The 22,916-nt window shown below is 51.9% G+C and overlaps 2 protein-coding genes across 3 annotated transcripts; one reads left to right on the top strand and one right to left on the bottom strand.

Moving 5' to 3' along the window:
• Positions 1 to 336: 336 nt before the first annotated feature.
• LOC121143695 (spermatogenesis-associated protein 31D1-like) lies at positions 337 to 6,213 on the bottom strand. The gene is made up of 4 exons (XM_040756116.1): positions 5,989 to 6,213; positions 5,134 to 5,173; positions 4,492 to 4,549; positions 337 to 4,198 (listed from the first exon to the last, which is right to left on the bottom strand). Exons 1-4 carry the CDS (start codon positions 6,172 to 6,174, stop codon positions 523 to 525), a joined length of 3,960 nt encoding a protein of 1,319 aa, XP_040612050.1. The 5' UTR covers positions 6,175 to 6,213; the 3' UTR covers positions 337 to 522.
• A 10,017-nt stretch (positions 6,214 to 16,230) lies between these two features.
• Positions 16,231 to 22,124, top strand: LOC121143694 (spermatogenesis-associated protein 31D1-like). Of its 2 annotated transcripts, none has more exons than XM_040756115.1 (4): positions 16,231 to 16,455; positions 17,321 to 17,360; positions 18,160 to 18,208; positions 18,331 to 22,124. In XM_040756115.1, exons 1-4 carry the CDS (start codon positions 16,270 to 16,272, stop codon positions 21,935 to 21,937), a joined length of 3,882 nt encoding a protein of 1,293 aa, XP_040612049.1. In that variant the 5' UTR covers positions 16,231 to 16,269; the 3' UTR covers positions 21,938 to 22,124. The 2 variants fall into 2 exon arrangements, with proteins under 2 accessions (XP_040612049.1, XP_040612048.1); XM_040756114.1 differs by having other exon boundaries at positions 18,145 to 18,208.
• The last annotated feature ends 792 nt before the right edge of the window (positions 22,125 to 22,916 follow it).

Here is a 22,916-nt window from a genome sequence, read left to right as displayed (position 1 = left end):
CACACACACACGCACACACACACACACACGCACACACACGCACACACACACACACGCACACACACACACACACACGCACACACACGCACGCACACACACACGCACACACACACGGACACACACACACACGCACACACACGCACACACACACACGCACACGCGCACACACACACACGCACACACACGCACACACACGCACACACACACGCACACACACACACGCGCACACACACGCACACACACACGCACACACACACGCACACACACACGCACACACACACGCACACACACACGCGCACACACACACACACACGCACACACACACACACACACACACACACTTTAAGTAAATTTATTGGGTAAATCAACACTGACAGCAAAGGAAAACCTATTGTTGGGTAGAAAACATATTCTGCAGGAAATCTAGATGATCCATTTGCATGGGTGATGGTAACGGACCTCCCAATATTGCCTTCAACACAGAGGAGAAGGGCAGCGGTGACACCCTGGCCAGCTTGACGCCTACAGACAGGACTTGGGCGGGACTCGGATTCCCTGTGAAGCACGCATGGGGGAGATGACCATCTCAGCTTTTCCTGCAACGCCACACCTCTTAGGGGCTGTCTGCCCTTCTCCTGGGCTGCAGGACTCAGCCTTTTGCACTTGGGAGCAGGCAGCTTGGCAGCAGGAGCCACGCCTCTGTTCCTTCTGCTGAGTTTCTCCAGACCCCACGGGGGGAGGCGCAGGTGCCTGCGGACAGGGGATGACTGTCCCATGCCTGTGTCCCAGTGGTTTCCTGAGGATCACCCCGGGGTCTCTCACACATTTCTGAGCTTCAATGCTCCTATAAAAATCGCATCTGCCTTTGATGAGGCTTGAGACCTTCACAGGTGGTGATGGGGAGCTGCCCTTGGCCAGGGACCTCTCCTGCCCTTTGTGTTTTTGTCCAGGGGACATCCACTGCAAGAAGCATTTCACCTGGCTGGTGAAATGATTTTCCGGAGGCTGCCCCTTAGGTGACAGTGCCGGGGAGGCTGTGTGTCCATGCGTTTCCTCTGGTGCCCTGGCCTGAACAGAGCGCCTCTTCCCTCTGGTTTGGGATGTCCCTAAGCCTGCATCCCCTCCACCAAGTTTTCCTGCCTCAGCTGCCAGTGGGGACTCTCTCTTGGCAGCTGGGGGACACTCCTGGTTCTGGCACTTGTCTGACTCATGTGCAGGGAACCAGGGGCCCCGCCCTGGCTCCATGCTGACTCCCGCAGTGGGCAAGTGCACCCGAAGCACCTGAGAAGCCACCATGTCCCCACTGGAGGGGCCCTGGCACTTGGAAGTCATTTCTCCTGAGGCTGAGGGTGGTCTGCTCTCTGAGTGCAACACGACTCCTCTGGACACCTGAGCTTTGTAGTCAGATGTCCCAGGGTTGTAGGGGGCTGACATTCCCTGCAGGGGTTGACATGTAGTCGAATCTCTCCCTGGGGAACATGGGCCCTGGGTGGATGTCAAGACCTTAGTGGGCTCTCCCTTGAGTGGCTCCGTGGACCCCTCAGCCATGGGACCGGCTCTCCAGCTTAGCCTTTCCCCCTGAGGCCCCTGTGCATTGGTGCTGGAAGCCAGTCTCTCTTCTGTGGGATCTTCTGGTCTCATGGGCAGCTCTGGGCTCTGCCTGCCACTTTGAGCTGTGCCTTTGTCTGTGAACACCTCCTTGTTCTCAGAGGCCGGCTGCACCTGGCTCACAGGCCAGGAAGCAGGGAGAGACACTTCTTGGATGGGCGTGAAATTCAATGTCTGCATCCCGTCTCTACCAGTGCTGCTGCTTTCCAGGAACCTGGAGGACTGGACAGAATCCACCGCAGGATCTGCGTGGGAGGGAGCGTGGAACTGAGAGAGAGAGCGGGGTGGTTCCACTCTTGTCTTGTAGGACTCTAAGGATTCCTCAACTCTTTGGGGAAGACCAAAGGTCATCCTCTTGCCAAAGGTTTTAATGTGCTCTTCCAACATCTTTTCTTTGCTAGGACTAATCAACAAACTATGTTGGTGTTTTTTCAGTGGGTCCTCCTCACGTGCCAAGGGTGCCAGATCTTTCAGTAGTCTGGGGGGTGTCTCAGGAGGGGGTCCTGCCACTTTGACAGAACGCCATGATCTTTTCACAGTGCTAGGCATCTGACCCTCGAGGATTTCTCTCGTTTTCTTGTCGAGGTGTTGTTCCAGTGCAACTGCAAAGTCTTTCTGACACTGGCTCCCTTTTGAGAGGCTCGACTGACTGGTTGCACAAGGCTCGTGGTCTGTTTTCAAGTCGGATTGCGGACTGCTCCCCGGGGCCTCCTCAGGGTTACCCTGCACATGGCCTTTTTGGCCAACATCTTGACTGTCCGCTGTCTGCCCTTTGACCTCAGCCTCCTCTCTGGCATGATTCTCCAAGGCCCCACTGTGAAACTTTCCAGACCCGTTGAGTACGATGGCATGTGAGTCCTGGCTCTCCTGATCCTTAGAGAGAGAGAGCCATGAGAGGCCACAGCTTCTCCCCGACTCAGGGAAATCCACCAGCTCTGACTGAGGACACATGAGCGACAGGGACTCGTTGATCCTGTGGGGCAGCCCCCAGCGGTGCTGGATGAGTCTCTTCCGGAGGTGGTGCTCCAGCTTCTTACGAAGCTCATCGGTGAGGGGGAAGTCTCCAAGAAGGATGGGCCTGGGCATGTGGGACTTGAAGGGCTGGCTCACCAGGGAGAGCTTGGGAGGTGAGGGACAGAACGTGTCCCGAGATTTTTGCACCGAAGAGGGCAAGCCCCAGACTCTCTCCTGCTCTTTTTTCAAGACGTTGTATTCCAGGTGCTGCGTTTCAAGTGGGCCAAGAGGTCGTGCTTCACCCTGGGGTCTGTGAAAACGCACCCCGCAGATCCTGATCTGGGACTGAGGAGAAAGGGTCAAGACAGGGACCGGGGAGTGGCCCTGAGGGTGGGTGGGAGCCCCGGTGGCAGGAGGGTCACACAGTCGAGAATGAGGCTGCTGGGAGAGGGTCTGCAGCCAGGTCTGTGACTGACTCTTAGTCACAGGCAGAGGTGCGGAGGAGAGAGTAACGGGCGGGGAGCTGTCAGCCAGGGAGGCTTCAGCCATACTGTTGAACGTGGAGGGATGGGTGCATGAGGCCATGGCCGGCGGGGGCAAGGCCTCACTGTGCAGAGAGGGGGGGCCCCAGAAGAGCTGGGCGGGTTTAGGCTCTGCCTCATCTTCCGAGTGAGGGGCCTGCAGGCGCACGGGCTCGCCTTTGCCGCCTGCCGAAGGAGAGGCTGCTGGCCCTTTGCCGCCTGCCGAAGGAGAGGCTGCTGGCCCTTTGCCACCTGCCGAAGGAGAGGCTGCTGGCCCTTTGCTGCCTGCCGAAGGAGAGGCTGCCGGCTCCTGTGCCTTAGCCCGTGATTTTGCCCATGACAGCCTCTCCAAATAGGACGGCTTTGAAAAGGGTTCTTTGTTCTCGTCCTTATCCTTTGTCGTGAGGAAATCGCCCTCCTTCTTGTCCCGCCCTCTGAGTCGTGCCAGGGCCTCAGGGTTGGGAGGCAAGAGGTGGCCAGGCTCTGGAAGGTCCCCCTGCAACGAGGCTTGAGAAGCCGGGGAGTCTGGGAGGTGCTGGTTGACTGGGTACCCCAAATCTGAAGGAGACAGGCGGCCAGCAGCAGGCCGCTGCTGGGAGGGGTCTGTCACTGGCCGGCTGGCTTGGCCAGCGCCTTTGGTCCTTGGGTCGTTAGCAAGTACCTCACTGGGTCTGCTGGCTGGAGGCCTAGCAGTTTCCCCTGGGAGGGCCACTTCTGCCCCTCGTGCCCCCTCTGTTGGAAGAGTGACCGAGACAAGTGCATGGGGCAGCATGGGGTCCCGTAGAAATCTAGGCCCCGAGGTGGGAGTCGACCCCGGTGGTGAGGAGGAAAGCCACCTTTCCAACAGGGCAAAGTGCTTAGGACGGAGGACGGAAGGGGCCAGTGGCAAAGGCCCCTGCGGAGTGACCGGGCATCCCCGGTGGTTTGCCGTGTCGCAGGCCCCTGCCGCGGGAGCTGTGGAAGCCGGGCGGGAATGAGAGGCGCCACCATCTTCGAGGGCGGCCTGGGGGGGCAGATGGCTGACCTCGCAACCTGTTCCGTGGCACACGTCGAAGAGGGGGTCTGGATGCAGCAGTCGGTCCCTGCAAGTGGCACCATACGGCTCTTCCAAGGGGCTGCAGGAGGTCAGAAGTTCAAGCGACAGTTGGGGCAGGCAATATGGAAACAAGGGTGGGGGGCACTCACACTGCGCCCCGGTCCGTGCATGTCCCCTAACCTCCTCCCCAGTCCGTGCCTGTCCGCTAACCTCCTCCCCGGTCCGTACCTGTCCCCTAACCTCCTCCCACACCCTGTTCCTATGTCTACCCCTCCCCGTGACAAGGGCAGGATGCTTTGGATCCCTGGAAGCAAGAGATATATGGGGGTGGGGGGAGAGGAGAGGAACCAGGAAAAGAGGTAAAGGCCTCACCTTTGCTGGGCTGTCTGCATCTTCCTTCTCTCCTCTGCTCTCTGGAAAGTTCCCTCACCTTAAAAAAAAAAAAGCAAGATCGTGGACTAGATGGGATAGAGGTAGACCAGGGTTGCATAGAAGCAGAGTTAGAAGAAAACAATTAGGCTAAGTCATCCCTAGAAGGACTAAGGAGCAACGGCAAGTGGTCTTTGAGGATGCTCAGAATGTCCATGCCTGTGATGCTCCGATTGCAAATCCCTCCGCCTGTGTTGCCCCACGTGATACTCAAAACCACCGCAGAATACACTGGCCAGTGATGGCCTCACAGGTCTGAGCTCCTGGGAATGAAGCCCCGGACACAAGGGCAGGGGACATGTGACCCGTGCTCCAAAGCAGCCACTGCTCCCTCCTCCCCATCTCACAGGAGCCCCGAGGGGCTGTGTCCACTGCCCAAGACTGTCCCTGCCTCACAAGCACGAGGGAATGGGGTGGGGACTCAGACAAGTGTCGTGGGTCTGACTGTCTTCACGGGTTGCTCCTTCCTGGCTAAGGGACCACGTGTATAGCAAGTGATATATATCCTCAGATCACAGACCTGTAACTGCACGGAGAGGACAGGATGGGGAGCCTGGGGCCATGGGGACAAAGGCAGACACCTACCTTTCTGTGACTCCCTGGCTCCCTCGGCTTTCTCCTGCAGCTGTTAACAACAAGGGGAGAAGGAGCTCATGGTCTTACTTACCGGTTCTGTTGCTCTTCCCAAGATGCTCAGAGCTCTCCGTTACCCATGCACACCCTGAGGTCCACTGAAGAGTGAGGCGTGCTTATTTTAATGTAAGTGGCGGCAGTGGCTACTGATTTTCACCCCTCCTGTGGAAAACTGAAGGACAATGTGGTGTTCTATCGAGGACAGCGTTTCCCCCAGTGCTCCTCCTGAGGCTCATGAGTCCTAGGGTCAAAGACTGGGTTCCATGCTCTCTTCAGAGACATCACCAGCATTCAGCACTGTGACCCTGCCCAGTTCAGCACGGAAGAAGTGGGGGAAGGGACACGTGATGGGGGGATGTATGTGGGGGATCACGGATCATGTGATGTGGGGATAGATCACAGATCACCTGTCAGGGGAGGCTGGCCTCATTCTGAGAACACAAGAGTGTAGCCAAGCCACCAGAACCAGCTTTGTCTTTGTCCTGGAAACCTCAGCCACACAGATAGGAAGGTGTACTGTGGGCGCCAGACAGAAACCCTTGTCCTTCCTGCATCCCTCTCATGCCCTACTAGAACAGGGGTCTCTTCTCCCTGCTCCGTCCCTCTCTCCCCTCTCCTCTCTCCTCCCCTCTCCTCTCTCCTCCCCTCTCCTCTCTCCTCCCCTCTCCTCTCTCCTCCCCTCTCCTCTCCCCCCCCCAGTGTTCCATCTCAGACACCCCTCAGACAGCCAAGCTCATCCCTTAGCCAGAGAACAGAAGTGCACCTCACCAATGGAGACTCTCTCTTGAACTCACCACACTTCCTTACCTTTTGGGTGCATTTCTTTTTCCACAGTGAAGGTACAGCCAGTTTCAATACCAGGTAGCAGACGTACACAAGCAGCAGCCCCAGCCCACTCAGTAAGGTGTAGTGGAGGTCGACATGACAGGAAACTGAGCCAAAGACCAGCCATGTCTCAGCGAGGCTATTGAGAGATGAGAGAATGTTCTCCATAGTGTAAACAGCATGGCTGCCTGAGGTGACTGATCCTGAGGGGGTTGGTGGGCTTGACTAGAGTGCCAGGCCTGCATCACAGAGCAGGGGAGAGTCACAAGGGTTTCTGAGGGCGGGGATGAGGGTGTGTCTTCAGCCCTTGCCCCACCCCCAGGGAGCTGGTCAGAGCTCTGCCCAACCCTGCTGCTCCCTCTTCCATCTGCTCCTTGCCTCTGTCTGCTCCATCAGCGACCCAGAGGGTGACCCATTCATTCCCCTTGCTGCTTGGAGAACTTGACTGGGGTCTCAGCAGTTCCGGTACCACACGGTGTGTGGAATTTGGTTTTTGCCCCAGACATTCATAGCCTTGGCCACTCAGATAGCCTCATATGTGTGACATTTGTAGAATGGCTATCCCCTTTGCCTATTGTATTCATTTATCTTTGTGAATGTCAACTGTTCCCGTTTGAGTCAGCCCTGAATGTCTTTAGTCAGAGGGGCAAGGTCAAATCACAAAACTGATACAAATGTTGAATGTGTCTTACTGAATCCTGTGTTCTTGGCTATAACTGTGTATTTCCCTGCAACTCCTGAACTTTTAATTGCATTAAGACTTTGATTATGCCTGGCCGTGGTGGCGTATGCCTTTAATCCCAGCACTCGGGAGGCAGAGGCGGTTTACCGCACCGCTAACCACACCCACTTTAGGCATGACTAAAGATGTATATGGACATAGGCGGTGAACTACGGCACTAGCCAGGCCCACTTTGGGCATTGCTAGGGGCGTGTACGGAGGAAGGAATAAAAGACTGAACAGCAGGAGTCTCGCCCTCTTTTCCAGCTTTCCGGCGGTGGAAAACTACTCGGCTCATCTGGGTTACTTGTTTGTCTCTTATGAGTAATTTCTACAATAAATACTTACTTTACTTTCAGTAAGTGTGCCGTTTATCATTGCAGCATCATTTTGGAGATTCCTTCCAGGCTTCTGTGGTTTGATGTACCAGGACTCCCGGAAGCAGTGGGTCAGGTGTTCCAACAATTGAGACAGCTAGGATGATGCACCCTTACAGACCCAGAAAATAAGGACTTATACAGGTTTCTGAGTTTTGTCATGATCCCTATGGTTTGAACAGCGCCCCCTTCCAGCACGAAGCAGTTTGGAATGAGCAACCTCCAAATCCCCATATTGTTTATAAATCTTTGTTTTCATTTGAATGGGGTTGCTTATAATTTGTTAATGATTGCAACCAATCTCTTTTTAAAGAAAAAAGGGGATTATGGTATGGAAATGAGTACTTTGTATTGGTATGGTTTTCATTTATTGATACAAATTCAAGGTCAATTTTGTGATATATATATATTTTTCCTCTTGATTAAGTATTGTGTCTATACTAATCTTTTAAAACATAATGCATAATTAAATACAGATTATAAATAGTTACTTATAATTGTCAGAACTTATAGGTAGGTAAGTTAGGTTTTCTAGATATACAGAGATATATTTGAGATAGATAGTCTTCAAACCTTTCAAAGACCTTCAGAAAATGGCATTTAAAATTGTTTAGTGTTTTTCTTGATAATGAGAAATGTCTGCTCCTGGCATCATCAATTACATCTGAGAGGAAGATGGGCATTGAAGAAACTCGTTATGGAGTTTGCTTTCGACATGGCAAGATTAGCCATTTGGGCAAGAAACTGCTCTTGCCTGTACTGCTTGACTATTGCTGTATAAACTGGATATGCAGGACCCACAGGAAAGTGACTGCTGAACTCAAACAGTCCTTCAGGGTTCGTGCTTCATGGAAGAGTCTATGAGACTTTCTGCAGGACACAGAAAAATGACTGACAGACTGCCAATGCAGATGGACAGTTTTAAATTTCCTGCTTTGCTGGGAAGTCTTCCGGATACACTGTGGCCTATGAGCTGAAGATGGATGTCCCAACATTACAGAGGAACCTCAGATGACTGTCCAGGCAGCAAGATGTCTCTGTCAATCCTAGTGTTTATGTATTATCCTTCTGTGGTCTTTGATGGAGTTGAAAATAGATAGTTATAGTTTTCCTTAGTTATGATAAAACATAAGTTACATATAGGACTTTGGACTCACAAGGATGGGATAGATGATATTTTCTTTAAATCTTGCTAAATGTTGATGAACAAAATATTGTAACTGTGTTCTTGCTTAATAGCTGTTCTGTTATATATAATTTGACTATGTTAAAGTTAAGACCTTTCTTTTTGTTTAGACAGAAAAGAGGAGATGATGGGGAAGTCCTGTGTCTATGTCAATAAAGCACTGTTGGCCAATAGGGAAGCAAGATAGGTGGGACTAGGAGTCCAGGAGGACTCTGGGTAGGAGAAACACAGGGAGTCACGATGTAGCCCGCCAGAGAAATAAGATGTCTGGAACTTTTCTCCGGTAAGAGAAATACTTAGATTAACAATTATGGGATAAATACTTGTCAGAGCTAGCCAGTAAGAAACAAGCAAGGCCAACAGCTTCATAATTAATATAGCATCTTGTGTGTTATTTGGGGACTACAACGCGGCAGAGCCCAGGCGACTGGTGGGGAAAAAACAAAGTGGCTGGCAAGGAAAAGGCTTCTCTCTACACAAAACAAAACAAAACAAAAAAAAGGCTGATTATGCTCTAGATATACATGGGCCCTTTGACAAATCAGGGCACTGTTTTCACGTCCAAGAAGAGTCGGTCTTTACTCCTTTATCGTCAGTCACATCATTATTTTTGACGCTGACTTCTCCCTACTCTACTTATGATCAAGACTCTCTGACCATGTCAGCAATTGCATAGGCGTTTGGTGATTCACTCCGACAGGACTGGCTAATAGCAAGCCGTGAGGGTGATTCCCAGGGTGCTTGGGGACAGAGTTGGGCCCAGGGGCATCAAAGCCTTAGACACTGGTGAGGATCCTCACTGCTTACCCGTTGCCCACTCTAGGAAATCGCCTGTGGTGATATCCCAGGCTGAAGAGCCTGTCATGTGTTATCCGAGCAGCGTTTCTTCCTGGGGTTAAACGAGCCTGGGGATGTGTGCTCCACACTCATACCTGCTCTACAAAGGACTTGTGGCTTGTTCAATTCGGCATCCCTGCTTTTGTTTCCCTGTTCCCACCCCCTTTTGTCATGCAGGAATGCTGTGTGCTTCTGGGAGCTGGTGAATGTCTCTACAATTTGGGTCTTGGTTCTGGTACACCACTCTCCTGACGAACAGACTCGTGCATTCAAAATAGCTTCTTTTTCCCCACAAATCACACGGCAGTATCCACACGGTTCATCGTGGTGTGCTAGTGTTCTTTCTGTGACAAAATGCCTAAGACGAAAGATAAGTCATGATGTGAGGGGCCACAGCTTCAGACAGTTTGTTTCCACAGTGCCTTGGCGTGTGGCTTCAGGCATGTAGCGGAGCTAGCGTATTACAGATACACAGAAAGGAAATTCAGAAAACCAGGTGCCAAGAGCCCCATCCTCCATTCAAGGTACATCCCAGTCACCTAACTTCTTTCTCACAGGTCTCCCTCCTTACAATGGCTCCCATAGAGCCACACACTGGTGACCAAGACGCTCACACATACACGGACATGTGCTACGTCAGGTATTACTTACGAATAATTATAGCGGGGTGCGTCATGACTTAAATACTCAATTTCCCTTTTCTTATCCTGTTAGTTTTCTATGATCCCCGTAGATGAATTTCAGGGTGCTGCCCAGCGTTTCTTCTCACAAGGCAAATGAATGGTGGCTTTCTCGGTCTTTTTTGTTCAACACAATCCCAGAAGGCTCTGTGGAGGAAACAAACGTCTTCCTGTCCTCCCCACAGCAAGTTTGACTCAGAAAGACATTGGCAATGGATAGGATAAGAAGACGGACAGAAGGACGGCCATTCAATAGAGACAGACAAAGGGTAGTGTAGGCGGAGTTTCTCTGTGTCTCCAAAGCCTCTTCCAAATAACCATTCGGAGGCTTCGTATTATCTGTAAACACTGGGCCGATAGCACAGGTTTGCTTTTAGCTACCTCTTATAACCTAAATTAGCCCATTTCTATTCATCTATGTGCCGCCCCAACACTTGCTTAGCTCATGTATGCACCGCCCATGCCGCTCGATTTGCATCTTATGAATCTCCCCTCCCGTTACTCCGCCCTTGTCTTCCCAGCATTCTTAGCTTCTTCCTGCCCAGCTACAGACTAGTCAGCTCTTTATTAACCAATAGGAGTAAGACATGCTAACAGCGTACAATTACTGTTTCACAGCATTTCCCCACTTTGTTTAAACAAGAAAGGAAAGTTTTTAACTTCAACATGGTGCAATTATATACAACAAAAAACAGTTACCAAGTAGGAATTACAGTCAGAACATCCAGTCCATTTGTATTTGGCAAAATTATAGAAAATACTGTATTATCTATCTTGTCTTTGTGGGTCTGAAGTTTTATATTTAACTTACCTTTTATAAAAAGTAAGGAAAACTGTAAGTTTAACAATTTAGTCTTCAATTCCATCAAAGACCCCAGAGAGTTGTAGTATTACCCATAACAGGGACAAATTGGCTTCCCGGACAGTCACCCAAGGTTCCTCTGTAATGTTGGGGCATCCAACTTTGGCCCACAGGCTTAGTATATCTTACAGACATTTTTGAGAAGCAGGGAATTTTGAAGCATGTCCTACCTTGTCTTGGCAATGTTTGGCAGTTCTCGCATCCTGCTGGTCCAGTTTGAACAGTATACTGGTAGCAACTAAAGCAAGGACACTTTTTTGTCCACATGACTGGCTTTTGCCATGAAAAAAGCAAACTCCTTCCAGAGGTTCCTCGCTGCCCATCAACTCCTCTTGAAGTAAATCGGTGCTGCCAGAAGCAGACATGTTTCACTATCATGAGAAGCTTTAGGTTATTAAACATATTAAATGCCATATACAGTGTCTGAAGTGTTTGAAGACCATCTATCTAAACATATCTGTTTAACCTTGTGAACATGCCTAATATTACTACAATTTGATTATTATTATAGATGACTATTTTTGGTTATTATAGATGACTAACCACTAACCTGTTTCTTTTTAGTTATACATTACATTTTTAAGTGAGTTGGATAAGCATACTATCCCCAAACAAGAGTAGAAAAATACATACAGCATAGCAAAAATAACTATAAATTTTTATCAATAAACCAAATTCCACACAAGTGTAAAATATTTTGAGATTAATAGTTGATTTTTGGATTAAAGTAGACTCAATAATCTACCCTTTTCTCTATTATTCCTATGTCATGTCCCTCTTTTTTACTTTAGAAAGAAATCTTTGAATTTAACTCTTTTATTTAGCTTTTCTGACTATGATTAATAACAACATGTAACAAACCCCTTTTTAATGGCATATATAAATATAATGACAAATCATCCATTGAATAACAAAAACCAACCCATATCCCATATATTGGGAATGTGGGCATCATTCTCTAGATGCTGTCTGTGGGCGCTGGTATCTTTGGGGAACTTTCAGAAAAATCAGAATAATTGTTCGGTCTTGACTGGATTAGTTTTCGAGGATGGATCATCTCAGCCAGCAGCCTGGAAGCTGTTTTGGATGCAGAATTCTGAGGAGACCGCAGCAGAGGCATTTTGAGATGTGGGATCACCTGGACCACCCATTTTCATTTGGTGTCTGGTCCCATAGTTCGGAAAATACATAAGCCTTTAAAGATGCCATATATGTCTACAGTAATATAGATATAGACTGTGTGTTGTTCACAGGTTAACCAAAGATGATTTTTGTTTTGTTTTATGTCCCAGCAGGTAAGATATACATCGTGTGTTCTGTAGCTTCTTTGGGTTCATTCCTTTATGTCTATAGCCATAATTTTCGGGGGGGGGAGTTCTTCCTCCATGAAACCTGATCCACATCGGCCTGGAATGAATCCACAGCCTCTCATTTCTCCATGGAAATAAAAACGTAACCTCTTCCCCAAAGTAACGTATCTTTTGGCTTACATTTTGAAGACATTAAAAAAATGCATAGATTGGTTTATACAGCAGTTTCTGTAATCCAGTGTCTCAGAGCAGCGTAGGCCCCTGTACCTGCGAGTGCCCTGTCCCCCAGCTCATGCTAATCCCATATGACACAGCCCCCACCCCGGCCTCACCTATGAAGCCTGCTCCGGTGCTCAACACACTCTAGTGTACCCAACCCGTCTCCCTGTGCACCCACCACAGGTCGCTAGGTCTGCAAGCCTTCCCGGCAAACGTGTCGGTCCTTATCTTTCTCTGGCCATCCTGAGAAAGACATATACACATGTCTTTAAAAACAAAAAGCCAGGCGTTGGTGGCGCACACCTTTAATCCCAGCACTTGGGAGGCAGAGGCAGGCGGATCTCTGTGAGTTTGAGACCAGCCTGGTCTACAAGAGCTAGTTCCAGGACAGCCTCCAAAGCCACAGAGAAACCCTGTCTCGAAAAACCAAAAAAAAAAAAAAAAAAAGTTCAAGTGACACCTCCCATAAAGATGGGCTCTGTAGATTGGCTAAGAAGAAGAAACTTGCGATGGGGTGGGGGAAGGGTGTCTGGTGTGGCTTTCAGCCCACCCAGACAGTGCAAAGTTCCGCCAGGGTGGAATGCATGCCTCTTCCCAGCCTTCTGGGTGAGTAACAGGCATCACGCTCCTTCCCTTGAAGGGACAACCCTGTGTGCTGCCATTCCAAATTCCCCGAATACACATCTGCGAGCACGAGGCTCTCCTTACACCAATTCACCTTCACCTAATGCCGCTTCACCTACTACTGTACTGCCTTGTTGGGGGGGAGTATTTGATCACACTGTGAACCCCAAGTTTGCATTTGCATTGACTAAATACAATTAGCATTGAGTCAGGAGGTGGAGTAAGCAACTAGTTGTCAGGAAGCCACCACAGACCATGTAGCGGGCACCCAGGAGAGACAGACACAGGAAGTGTGTGGTGGTGGGTGGGTGGGGGGGAGAATTTGGGTGGAGCGGGTTTTTCTGGTGTGGTCATGTGGAGAAGCACGGGTCTTTTGGAGACACCAGAGGGAAGACTCCAGCTACTCAACAACCTCTCTGAGCTCTCAAGTTTTCACCCCGGTCTTTTCAGGCTCCGGTCTTACTTATAAATAGAATGTTTTAGTTAAAGCTAACTTTTAGCGGCAGCAACAGGGCCTGTGGGAGCAGAATTCCTACCAGGCTGTGGCCTGAGCGGCCAGGCCATTGCCGGGGAGTTGCCATTGCTGGCTGAAGTAGCAGTAGATTAACGTGCAGCCACTGAGCCAAAGTTAAAACAACGCAGGTTAAAACCTGAGATTTCCACGAAATCTCTCCTTCTAATCGCTGGCATACCGGGTCACCTGTCTGCCTGTGATCCACTGAATATAACCTGCTGTTCCCCAACCCACTCCAGGTCAGCAGGCTCATTCTTTTTGCCCTGTTTTTTTTTTTTTCTGCCAGTCCACCCTTTCTCATCCCACCTAAGTCTGCCGCCACCCAGACCCTCTTCAATCGAGCACGCACTGCTTCCTAACACACCCCAAACTGCAACTGCAGGCACCACAGCCTGCCCTGTTCCCCAGAGCATCCCTGTCTTTCCAGCCACCCCCTCCCCCGGTAACTCCTCCCCCAGTCCATGCCATGCGCCTCCAGACTTCCCTGTTTCCCCCAGGCCACACTAGCTGCACCAGAGGGCTGATTTCTTCAGCCCAACCCAGTCCTGGGAGCCCTCCCGCGAAGCTCAGCTCCACCCTCCTGTCACTGTCCTCCGGGGGCTCTCCCGGCAGCCCACAGTGTTCAACTCTCTCACGCTATCTGTTTACTCTACCCACGCGGCCCATTATCCACCTCGGCCTGCATGCCCACTGTCCCTCCCCTGCAGGCTGCCCCTCCCCAGCCCCCTCTACACCAATACCTCCTGGCTGCCAGATCACACTGCGTCTGACTCATCTGTGACTCTGCTTGTCCCACAGCTCAAAAAGTTCACCCAGCCCATTTCCCTGGTCCCCTCGGTGAGCTCTGCTCCCCAGCTCATTGACCCCACGGCCTCCTGCCCCTACTGCCTCTGACACACACACACACACATACACACACACACACACACACACACACACACACACACCTTTATCAACCCAGCTTCACCCCCCACCTGCCTCCATTGTGTCCATAGCACCCCATTTACAACTCTTTCTTATGCACCTAGACCACACTGTTCCCCAGCCCGATGCTCTCTATGCTGCCAGCAGTGGCGGCTGTGTTCCCCAGTTCACCCTCGTGATCCAGTGCACGACATTCCCCACCTGACTCCATTCTACCCAGTTGCCCAACTTAGAGTCTACCCCGTGAGTCCTACCCTCCATCTGCCCCTACTCTACCTGGCCGTACCTTCCCTCACGGCACCCTATTCTGGTACCTCCTGGCCTATGTCCCCCTCTGGTCCATCTCTCCTAAATGGGCCTCCAGCCACTAGTGCTCAGTGTGGCCCCAGTCGGCCTGCCCCGCAACGATCTCCAGTGTTCCCGAGTGGTTCCTTGTCCCATTCTACATAAGGTGGCTGTCTGTCAGATCAGTCTGGTCCACTAATGCCTATCCCCAGCCGGGGTCAGCCCTGTTTTCTCATCTCATCTGGCCGTGAGCCCCACTGTGGTGGTTTGGAAGAAAACCAGAGAGAGGAGCACTATTAGGAGGTGTGGCCTTGTTAGAGGAAGTGTGCCGCTGTGGGGGCGGGCCTTGAGGTCTCGTTTCTCAAGCTTCGCTCAGTGGGACAGTCAGTTGACTTCCTGCGCTCTCTCACCAGCACTGAGTGGCCGTTCTCCCCATCAGGGTTACAGCGGACTGAACCGCCGTGTATGTTAAAATGAGCACACCTCACTCTGCGGTGGACCTCAGGGTGTGCATGGGTAACAGAGAGCTCTGAGCATCCTGGGGAGAGCAACAGAACCAGTGAGCTACAAAACTCTTTGTAAGAGTTGCCATGGGAGGAGGGCGGGGAGGGGCGGAGGGGGTGGAGGGGGAGATGGCTCAGTGGTTAAGAGCACCAACTGCTCTTCCAGAGGTCCTGGGTTCGTTTCCCAGCAACCATGAGGCAGCTCTCAGCCATCTGTACTGAGATCTGGTGCCGACTTCTGGATATGTAGGCACACATGCTGGCAGAACACGGTATACATAGTAAATAAATAAATCTTAATTAAAAAAAAAGAATTGCCATGGTCATTATGTCTGCTCACAGGAATAAAAAACCTACCTGAAACGCCACATTCCCTAACTCAGGTAGCCCAGGCATTCCCCAACTGAACCTCTTTCATCACCAGGATCCTATCCTGGCCATCCCCACCCTCTTCGGTCTCCTGGGTGCCTGGGGTGTCTTGGATCTGATGTTCTTGTGAGCCTGTCCGCGTGAAGCCATATTGAAACCACAAACCTAAATATACGATGTTTATAACTGCCTTGTGCTCTTGGGAATGAGTTTACTTTTTTTTTTTCCTGTTTAACAAAGCTTAATATGCATTGAGCATTTATATGCCTCCCACACAGACACATGCCTATATCTTTTGGCCAATTGAGGATAATTTATGAAGACCCGGTCAATTTTCCAATTTGATTCTGCACCTCTAATAACAGACACTGCGGGCTGATTCACAGGAAACATTTACTAACTGGTGTTTGAAAAGGTGTGTGAAAGGACTTCAAGTCATGGACCTGTGCTAACGGGAGAGATGGCCATTCTGTACTTAACATCTGTATGTGGACATTACTGTCCTGAGACAGTTAACGTCGGAGCAAAAACCAAATTCCACACACCGTGTGGTACCGGAACTGCTGAGACCCCAGTCAAGTTCTCCAAGCAGCAAGGGGAATGAATGGGTCACCCTCTGGGTCGCTGATGGAGCAGACAGAGGCAAGGAGCAGATGGAAGAGGGAGCAGCAGGGTTGGGCAGAGCTCTGACCAGCTCCCTGGGGGTGGGGCAAGGGCTGAAGACACACCCTCATCCCCGCCCTCAGAAACCCTTGTGACTCTCCCCTGCTCTGTGATGCAGGCCTGGCACTCTAGTCAAGCCCACCAACCCCCTCAGGATCAGTCACCTCAGGCAGCCATGCTGTTTACACTATGGAGAACATTCTCTCATCTCTCAATAGCCTCGCTGAGACATGGCTGGTCTTTGGCTCAGTTTCCTGTCATGTCGACCTCCACTACACCTTACTGAGTGGGCTGGGGCTGCTGCTTGTGTACGTCTGCTACCTGGTATTGAAACTGGCTGTACCTTCATTGTGGAAAAAGAAATGCACCCAAAAGGTAAGGAAGTGTGGTGAGTTCAAGAGAGAGTCTCCATTGGTGAGGTGCACTTCTGTTCTCTGGCTAAGGGATGAGCTTGGCTGTCTGAGGGGTGTCTGAGATGGAACACTGGGGGGGGGAGAGGAGAGGGGAGGAGAGAGGAGAGGGGAGGAGAGAGGAGAGGGGAGGAGAGAGGAGAGGGGAGGAGAGAGGAGAGGGGAGGAGAGAGGAGAGGGGAGGAGAGAGGAGAGGGGAGGAGAGAGGAGAGGGGAGAGAGGGACGGAGCAGGGAGAAGAGACCCCTGTTCTAGTAGGGCATGAGAGGGATGCAGGAAGGACAAGGGTTTCTGTCTGGCGCCCACAGTACACCTTCCTATCTGTGTGGCTGAGGTTTCCAGGAGAAAGACAAAGCTGGTCCTGGTGGCTTGGCTACACTCTTGTGTTCTCAGAATGAGGCCAGCCTCCCCTGACAGGTGATCTGTGATCTATCCCCACATCACATGATCCGTGATCCCCCACATACATCCCCCCATCACGTGTCCCTTCCCCCACTTCTTCCGTGCTGAACTGGGCAGGGTCACAGTGCTGAATGCTGGTGATGTCTCTGAAGAGAGCATGGAACCCAGTCTTTGACCCTAGGACTCATGAGCCTCAGGAGGAGCACTGGGGGAAACGCTGTCCTCGATAGAACACCACATTGTCCTTCAGTTTTCCACAGGAGGGGTGAAAATCAGTAGCCACTGCCGCACTTACATTAAAATAAGCACGCCTCACTCTTCAGTGGACCTCAGGGTGTGCATGGGTAACGGAGAGCTCTGAGCATCTTGGGAAGAGCAACAGAACCGGTAAGTAAGACCATGAGCTCCTTCTCCCCTTGTTGTTAACAGCTGCAGGAGAAAGCCGAGGGAGCCAGGGAGTCACAGAAAGGTAGGTGTCTGCCTTTGTCCCCATGGCCCCAGGCTCCCCATCCTGTCCTCTCCGTGCAGTTACAGGTCTGTGATCTGAGGATGTCACTTGCTATACACGTGGTCCCTTAGCCAGGAAGAAGCAACCCGTGAAGACAGTCAGACCCAAGACACTTGTCTGAGTCCCCACCCCATTCCCTCGTGCTTGTGAGGCAGGGACAGTCTTGGGCAGTGGACACAGCCCCTCGGGGCTCCTGTGAGATGGGGAGGAGGGAGCAGTGGCTGCTTTGGAGCACGGGTCACATGTCCCCTGCCCTTGTGTCCGGGGCTTCATCCCAGGAGCTCAGACCTGTGAGGCCATCACTGGCCAGTGTATTCTGCGGTGGTTTTGAGTATCACGTGGGGCAACACAGGCGGAAGGACTTGCAATCGGAGCCACACAGGCGTGGACATTCTGAGCGTCCGCCAAGACCACTGCCGTTTTCTACTGGTTCTCTTAAGTGATTTTCTTTGTAAAAAGTTTCATGTATTTATTTACTACACGTGCATGGATGTTTTTCCCTGAATGCGTACTGAGCACCGTATGCATGCCGGGCACCTTCAGGGGGTCAGAACAGTGCATCCTTGCCCGGTAATTGGCTCTACAGGTGATTGTGAGCTACCGAGTGGATACTGAGAACTGCCCCAAGGTGTTCTAGAGGAATCTCAGGTGCTTTTGGCCACCCGGCCATCTCTCCAGACCCTTGAGTGTTTATCTTAAAGGTACTCCTCTGTGATCCTCCTGTCTCTCTTTCCGTCTGTATAAGGTCCTGCTTTTCTAGGTGGGAGCACTGGCCGGAGAGACACTGAGGAAGGGAAGACGCTGCAAAGGTACCTTTCTTCCTCCCATCACCTCCTGGTCCCCCTTCCCTGGGTCTCCACCCTGGCCAGCAGGCGTTCCTTTTCAGTCACTGGACTTGGCTTAAACGCTCTGAACTTCTGTCTCCTTACAGACCCCCGGGCAAACCGTATGATCCCTCTGACTTCCATCTGCTGCCGTGTCCAGATTCCCTCTGCGGTGTAGGTAACAAAGCGAGTGATCAGGCCAGCTGCCTGCTCTCTCGGGCTCCCCTGGAAGATGGTACTGCCTCGACGTTCCAGGTGGCTTCTGCAGCTTCTACGAAGGAGCCCTCATCCACTCTGTTCCCTCGCTTCCCTTCGAGCCTACCAGGACCTCCAGCTTCAGAATCACTCCTTCAACCTTCCCCATCTCCCCTCTCCACCCTCCCACCTAACCTAACCACTCAGGACGGCATACCTTCTCCTACACCACTCAACGCCCCTCCCTTAGGCCCTCCAGTGTTGCTGGGCCACACCCCACGCAAACCGTTGGCCCCCTTTCCAGCCCTGCACGCCACTCAGGAAACACAGTTGGTTCTCCAGCAAGAAGCTCCCCTGTCTTTTGTGGAGAGCCCCACGGAGCTGCCCCCCAATGTCTCAACAGCCAAAGGCGCTGTCTGTAAAGGACAGGCTGTGTCAGCACCCTCCCCGGCCTGGCCCAGTGCCAAAGACCAGCCCTTGACTAAGTTGCCACACATTAATAACCAACCACCTCTAGACCCCCATGGCTCCCAAGCCTCGTACCGGAGACTTACAAAGACCCACACTGAAGAGCCTGGAAACAGTTTGTCTCCCACCCCTGAAGTGTTGCCGCTCTCCAAAAGGCAAGAGGAAGTAGGAACTGACCTCACTGCCTCTGAACATAAGGAAGAGGAAACAGAATCCTGTTCAATGCCGCCAAACAGTTCAGGGAAAATCTCAGCGCCGGTGGCCGGTCCACAGAACATGGAAGTCTCCCTCCTTTTGGGTGATGGAAAAGGGGATCCTCACCTACTCCAGCAGCCCTCTCACCCAAAGGCCTCTGAAGACCAGTCAGAAATCAAGGATGCCCAGTTCTTTTGGGGCCTCCCTTCTCTACACAGTGAATCCCTGAAGCATGAGGCTGAGGCCTCAGGTAACAGTTACTCAGTATGTACCGACTTCAACAAGATGACTAGGATTTCCGCAGGCAATGAATCTGCTGCCTGCACTCACCCAGTACTGCTGCCCTTGCCTGAGAGGGACCAACACGTCTGGCTGCAAACATTGCCCGAATCTCAGACAAAGTCTGGCTCTCACAGCGAGTCTGAGGCCCCTCAACCCCAGATCCAAGACCTGCCACCTTCTCCTCTATCCCAGCTTAGGGTCTGCGGGGTGCGTTTTCATAGCCCCCCAGATGAGGCACAGCCTCTTGGCCCATCTGAATTGAAACGGCTGGAATACAACTTATTACAAAAAACACTGGAAAGTTTGTTGGGTTTACCCACTGTGACCCAAAGATCCCAAGAAAGCATCTGCCCCCCACCTCCTAAGGTCTCCTTGATGAGAAAGTCATTCAAGCTCTGGGATCCCAAGAACATACTGCCTGGAGACTTCCCCATCGCTGTAGAAGTCCGCAGGAAACTGGAGCACCACCTCCGGAAGAGACTCATCCAGCACCTCTGGGGGCTGCCCCACAGGGTCCGGGATTCCCTGTCACTCATGAGTCCTCAGCCAGAGCTTCCTGAGTTCCCTGAGCCATGGAGCAGCCAAGGGCCCTCGCTGATCACTCTCTATAAGCACAACACCAGAAGACAACTATCAGGCTTCGGGATCAGCCAATCTGAAAGTTTCCACAAAGAGATCTTGGCAACACTCCCTCTAAAGGAGAAAGACATGCAAGTTCAGAGAGATGGTCCAGGGACAGACCAAAAAGACCATCTCCAGAGAGACTCCCATGGGGCTGCAAAGAGCAGGGAATTCTCTGATACTGAGACAGACCCAGAACTTCAACCTGGGAATCTGTCTGGAAGGTTTGCAAAGCCTTCATGGATCCAGCAGCACCAGAAAATGCGTGAAACCTTTCTGCAAGAGCGTATGAGCGGGAAAACTAAAGAAACGAGCAGAGGCAAGATCCCTGGCCCTGAAGACAGGGGGCAGCATTCTATCAACGAGGTGGACCCCCCATTTGAGACACCGCCCAGACAGCTGAAAGATCAGGCAGGTGAGGAGGACCCACTGAAAAAACACCAGCAAAGTTTAGCTCTTGATGCTAGCAAAGAAGAGCTGTCGGGAGAGCACATTAAAACATTTGACAACACGATGACCTTTGATCATCCCCAAAGAGTTGAGGAATCCTTAGAGTCCTACAAGACAAGAGTGGAACCACCCCGCTCTCTCTCTCAGTTCCACGCTCCCTCCCACGCAGATCCTGCGGTGGATTCTGTCCAGTCCTCCAGGTTCCCGGAAAGAAGCAGCACTGGTAGAGACGGGATGCAGACATTGAATTTCACGCCCATCCAAGAAGTGCCTCTCCCTGCTTCCTGCCCTGTGAGCCAGGTGCGGCCAGCCTCTGAGAACAAGGAGGTGTTCACAGACAAAGGCACAGCTCAAAGTGGCAGGCAGAGCCCAGAGCTGCCCATGAGACCAGAAGATCCCACAGAAGAGAGACTGGCTTCCAGCACCAATGCACAGGGGCCTCAGGGGGAAAGGCTAAGCTGGAGAGCCGGTCCCATGGCTGAGGGGTCCACGGAGCCACTCAAGGGAGAGCCCACTAAGGTCTTGACATCCACCCAGGGCCCATGTTCCCCAGGGAGAGATTCGACTACATGTCAACCCCTGCAGGGAATGTCAGCCCCCTACAACCCTGGGACATCTGACTACAAAGCTCAGGTGTCCAGAGGAGTCGTGTTGCACTCAGAGAGCAGACCACCCTCAGCCTCAGGAGAAATGACTTCCAAGTGCCAGGGCCCCTCCAGTGGGGACATGGTGGCTTCTCAGGTGCTTCGGGTGCACTTGCCCACTGCGGGAGTCAGCATGGAGTCAGCAGGGCGGGGCCCCTGGTTCCCTGCACATGAGTCAGACAAGTGCCAGAACCAGGAGTGTCCCCCAGCTGCCAAGAGAGAGTCCCCACTGGCAGCTGAGGCAGGAAAACTTGGTGGAGGGGATGCAGGCTTAGGGACATCCCAAACCAGAGGGAAGAGGCGCTCTGTTCAGGCCAGGGCACCAGAGGAAACGCATGGACACACAGCCTCCCTGGCACTGTCACCTAAGGGGCAGCCTCCGGAAAATCATTTCACCAGCCAGGTGAAATGCTTCTTGCAGTGGATGTCCCCTGGACAAAAACACAAAGGGCAGGAGAGGTCCCTGGCCAAGGGCAGCTCCCCATCACCACCAGTGAAGGTCTCAAGCCTCATCAAAGGGAGATGCGATCTTTATAGGAACACTGAAGCTCAGAAGTGTGTGAGAGACCCCGGGGTGATCCTCAGGAAACCACTGGGACACAGGCATGGGACAGTCATCCCCTGTCCCCAGGCACCTGCGCCTCCCCCCGTGGGGTCTGGAGAAACTCAGCAGAAGGAACAGAGGCGTGGCTCCTGCTGCCAAGCTGCCTGCTCCCAAGTGCAGAAGGCTGAGTCCTGCAGCCCAGGAGAAGGGCAGACAGCCCCTAAGAGGTGTGGCGTTGCAGGAAAAGCTGAGATGGTCATCTCCCCCATGCGTGCTTCACAGGGAACCCGAGTCCCGCCCAAGTCCTGTCTGTAGGCATCAAGCTGGCCAGGGTGTCCCCGCTGCCCTTCTCCTCTGTGTTGAAGGCAATGTTGGGAGGTCCGTTACCATCACCCATGCAAATGGATCATCTAGATTTCCTGCAGAATATGTTTTCTACCCAACAATAGGTTTTCCTTTGCTGACAGTGTAAAATTCTCCAATAAACTTCCTGAAAAATGTAGCCTTTTTTTTTTATCCCCATGTGTGGCTTGGGATTTAGATATCAAAAGGCTTATGCATAGGGAATGGGACACTAGTTCCTCATAGTGACTGAGTATTCTACAAGACACCCCTCTTCCCATGACTCTTACTGAAAGGGGATTGCAATAGCCCCCCCCCGAGAACCTTTGCTCCCTGGTGCCTTGTGGTGGTATCCACGTCCTCCACCTTACTGTAGCCTCCATACTGCGTGACAGCCCACGGCTCCCCCTCTGTTCCATACTCTTGAAAACCGTGGTCTCTGTGTGAGGTTATCTTTTCTAACAAGGGCAGGTGGCTCGGTCAACTTTTTGGAACAGTTAACGATCCAAGATACACCGTAACTTGCGTTTTAGCTGCTCCTGAGCTGGAGTCTATGTCATAGAAGCTGGCAGGAGGCAGCGCCCAGTTAGGGACACACACGCTTGCCGGCGAGAGACACCAACTGCCTTGAGACACCAACTGCCTTGTGTCACCCGAGGGAACTGCTTCCCTCCACACTCATTTCTTCAGGCTGTATAGAAGCTGCTTCTTTACATCAAACTGAGACCCTGCTAATAGGAAGTCTCCAGGCAGTCACCCTCCTTTCAAGACCAAAAGGTGTCTCAAGCAAGGGAGTACCCATGTGAGTTAGTGGGTACCTGGGGTGCTGGGGGCACACAGAGGTGAATGAGCCTGCTTTCAGCGCCAAGGCCACACGCCATGATCCCAATGTGACACCGCCACCACACCCCACTGCGGGATCCACGCCGTTGGCGCTTTCGGATGTCAGGGG

This window comes from Mesocricetus auratus, unplaced genomic scaffold (genome assembly GCF_017639785.1).
Source record: "Mesocricetus auratus isolate SY011 unplaced genomic scaffold, BCM_Maur_2.0 Super-Scaffold_100013, whole genome shotgun sequence".
In the NCBI taxonomy this organism is placed as follows: Eukaryota; Metazoa; Chordata; class Mammalia; order Rodentia; family Cricetidae; genus Mesocricetus; species Mesocricetus auratus.
Note: the sequence above shows the minus strand (reverse complement) of the source record. Positions and strands in the feature narration are given on the sequence as shown.

What these genes read in the sequence shown, in the direction of transcription:
- LOC121143695 (XM_040756116.1), bottom strand. Translation starts at nt 6,174, where the DNA reads ATGGAGAACATTCTCTCATCTCTCAATAGCCTCGCTGAGACATGGCTG. An exon ending in AAAAGAAATGCACCCAAAAG is followed by an intron (nt 5,174 to 5,988) that starts GTAAGGAAGTGT and finishes TGTTGTTAACAG; the next exon opens with CTGCAGGAGAAAGCCGAGGG. An exon ending in AGCCAGGGAGTCACAGAAAG is followed by an intron (nt 4,550 to 5,133) that starts GTAGGTGTCTGC and finishes TTTTTTTTTAAG; the next exon opens with GTGAGGGAACTTTCCAGAGA.
- LOC121143694 (XM_040756114.1), top strand. Translation starts at nt 16,270, where the DNA reads ATGGAGAACATTCTCTCATCTCTCAATAGCCTCGCTGAGACATGGCTG. An exon ending in AAAAGAAATGCACCCAAAAG is followed by an intron (nt 16,456 to 17,320) that starts GTAAGGAAGTGT and finishes TGTTGTTAACAG; the next exon opens with CTGCAGGAGAAAGCCGAGGG. An exon ending in GAAGGGAAGACGCTGCAAAG is followed by an intron (nt 18,209 to 18,330) that starts GTACCTTTCTTC and finishes GTCTCCTTACAG; the next exon opens with ACCCCCGGGCAAACCGTATG.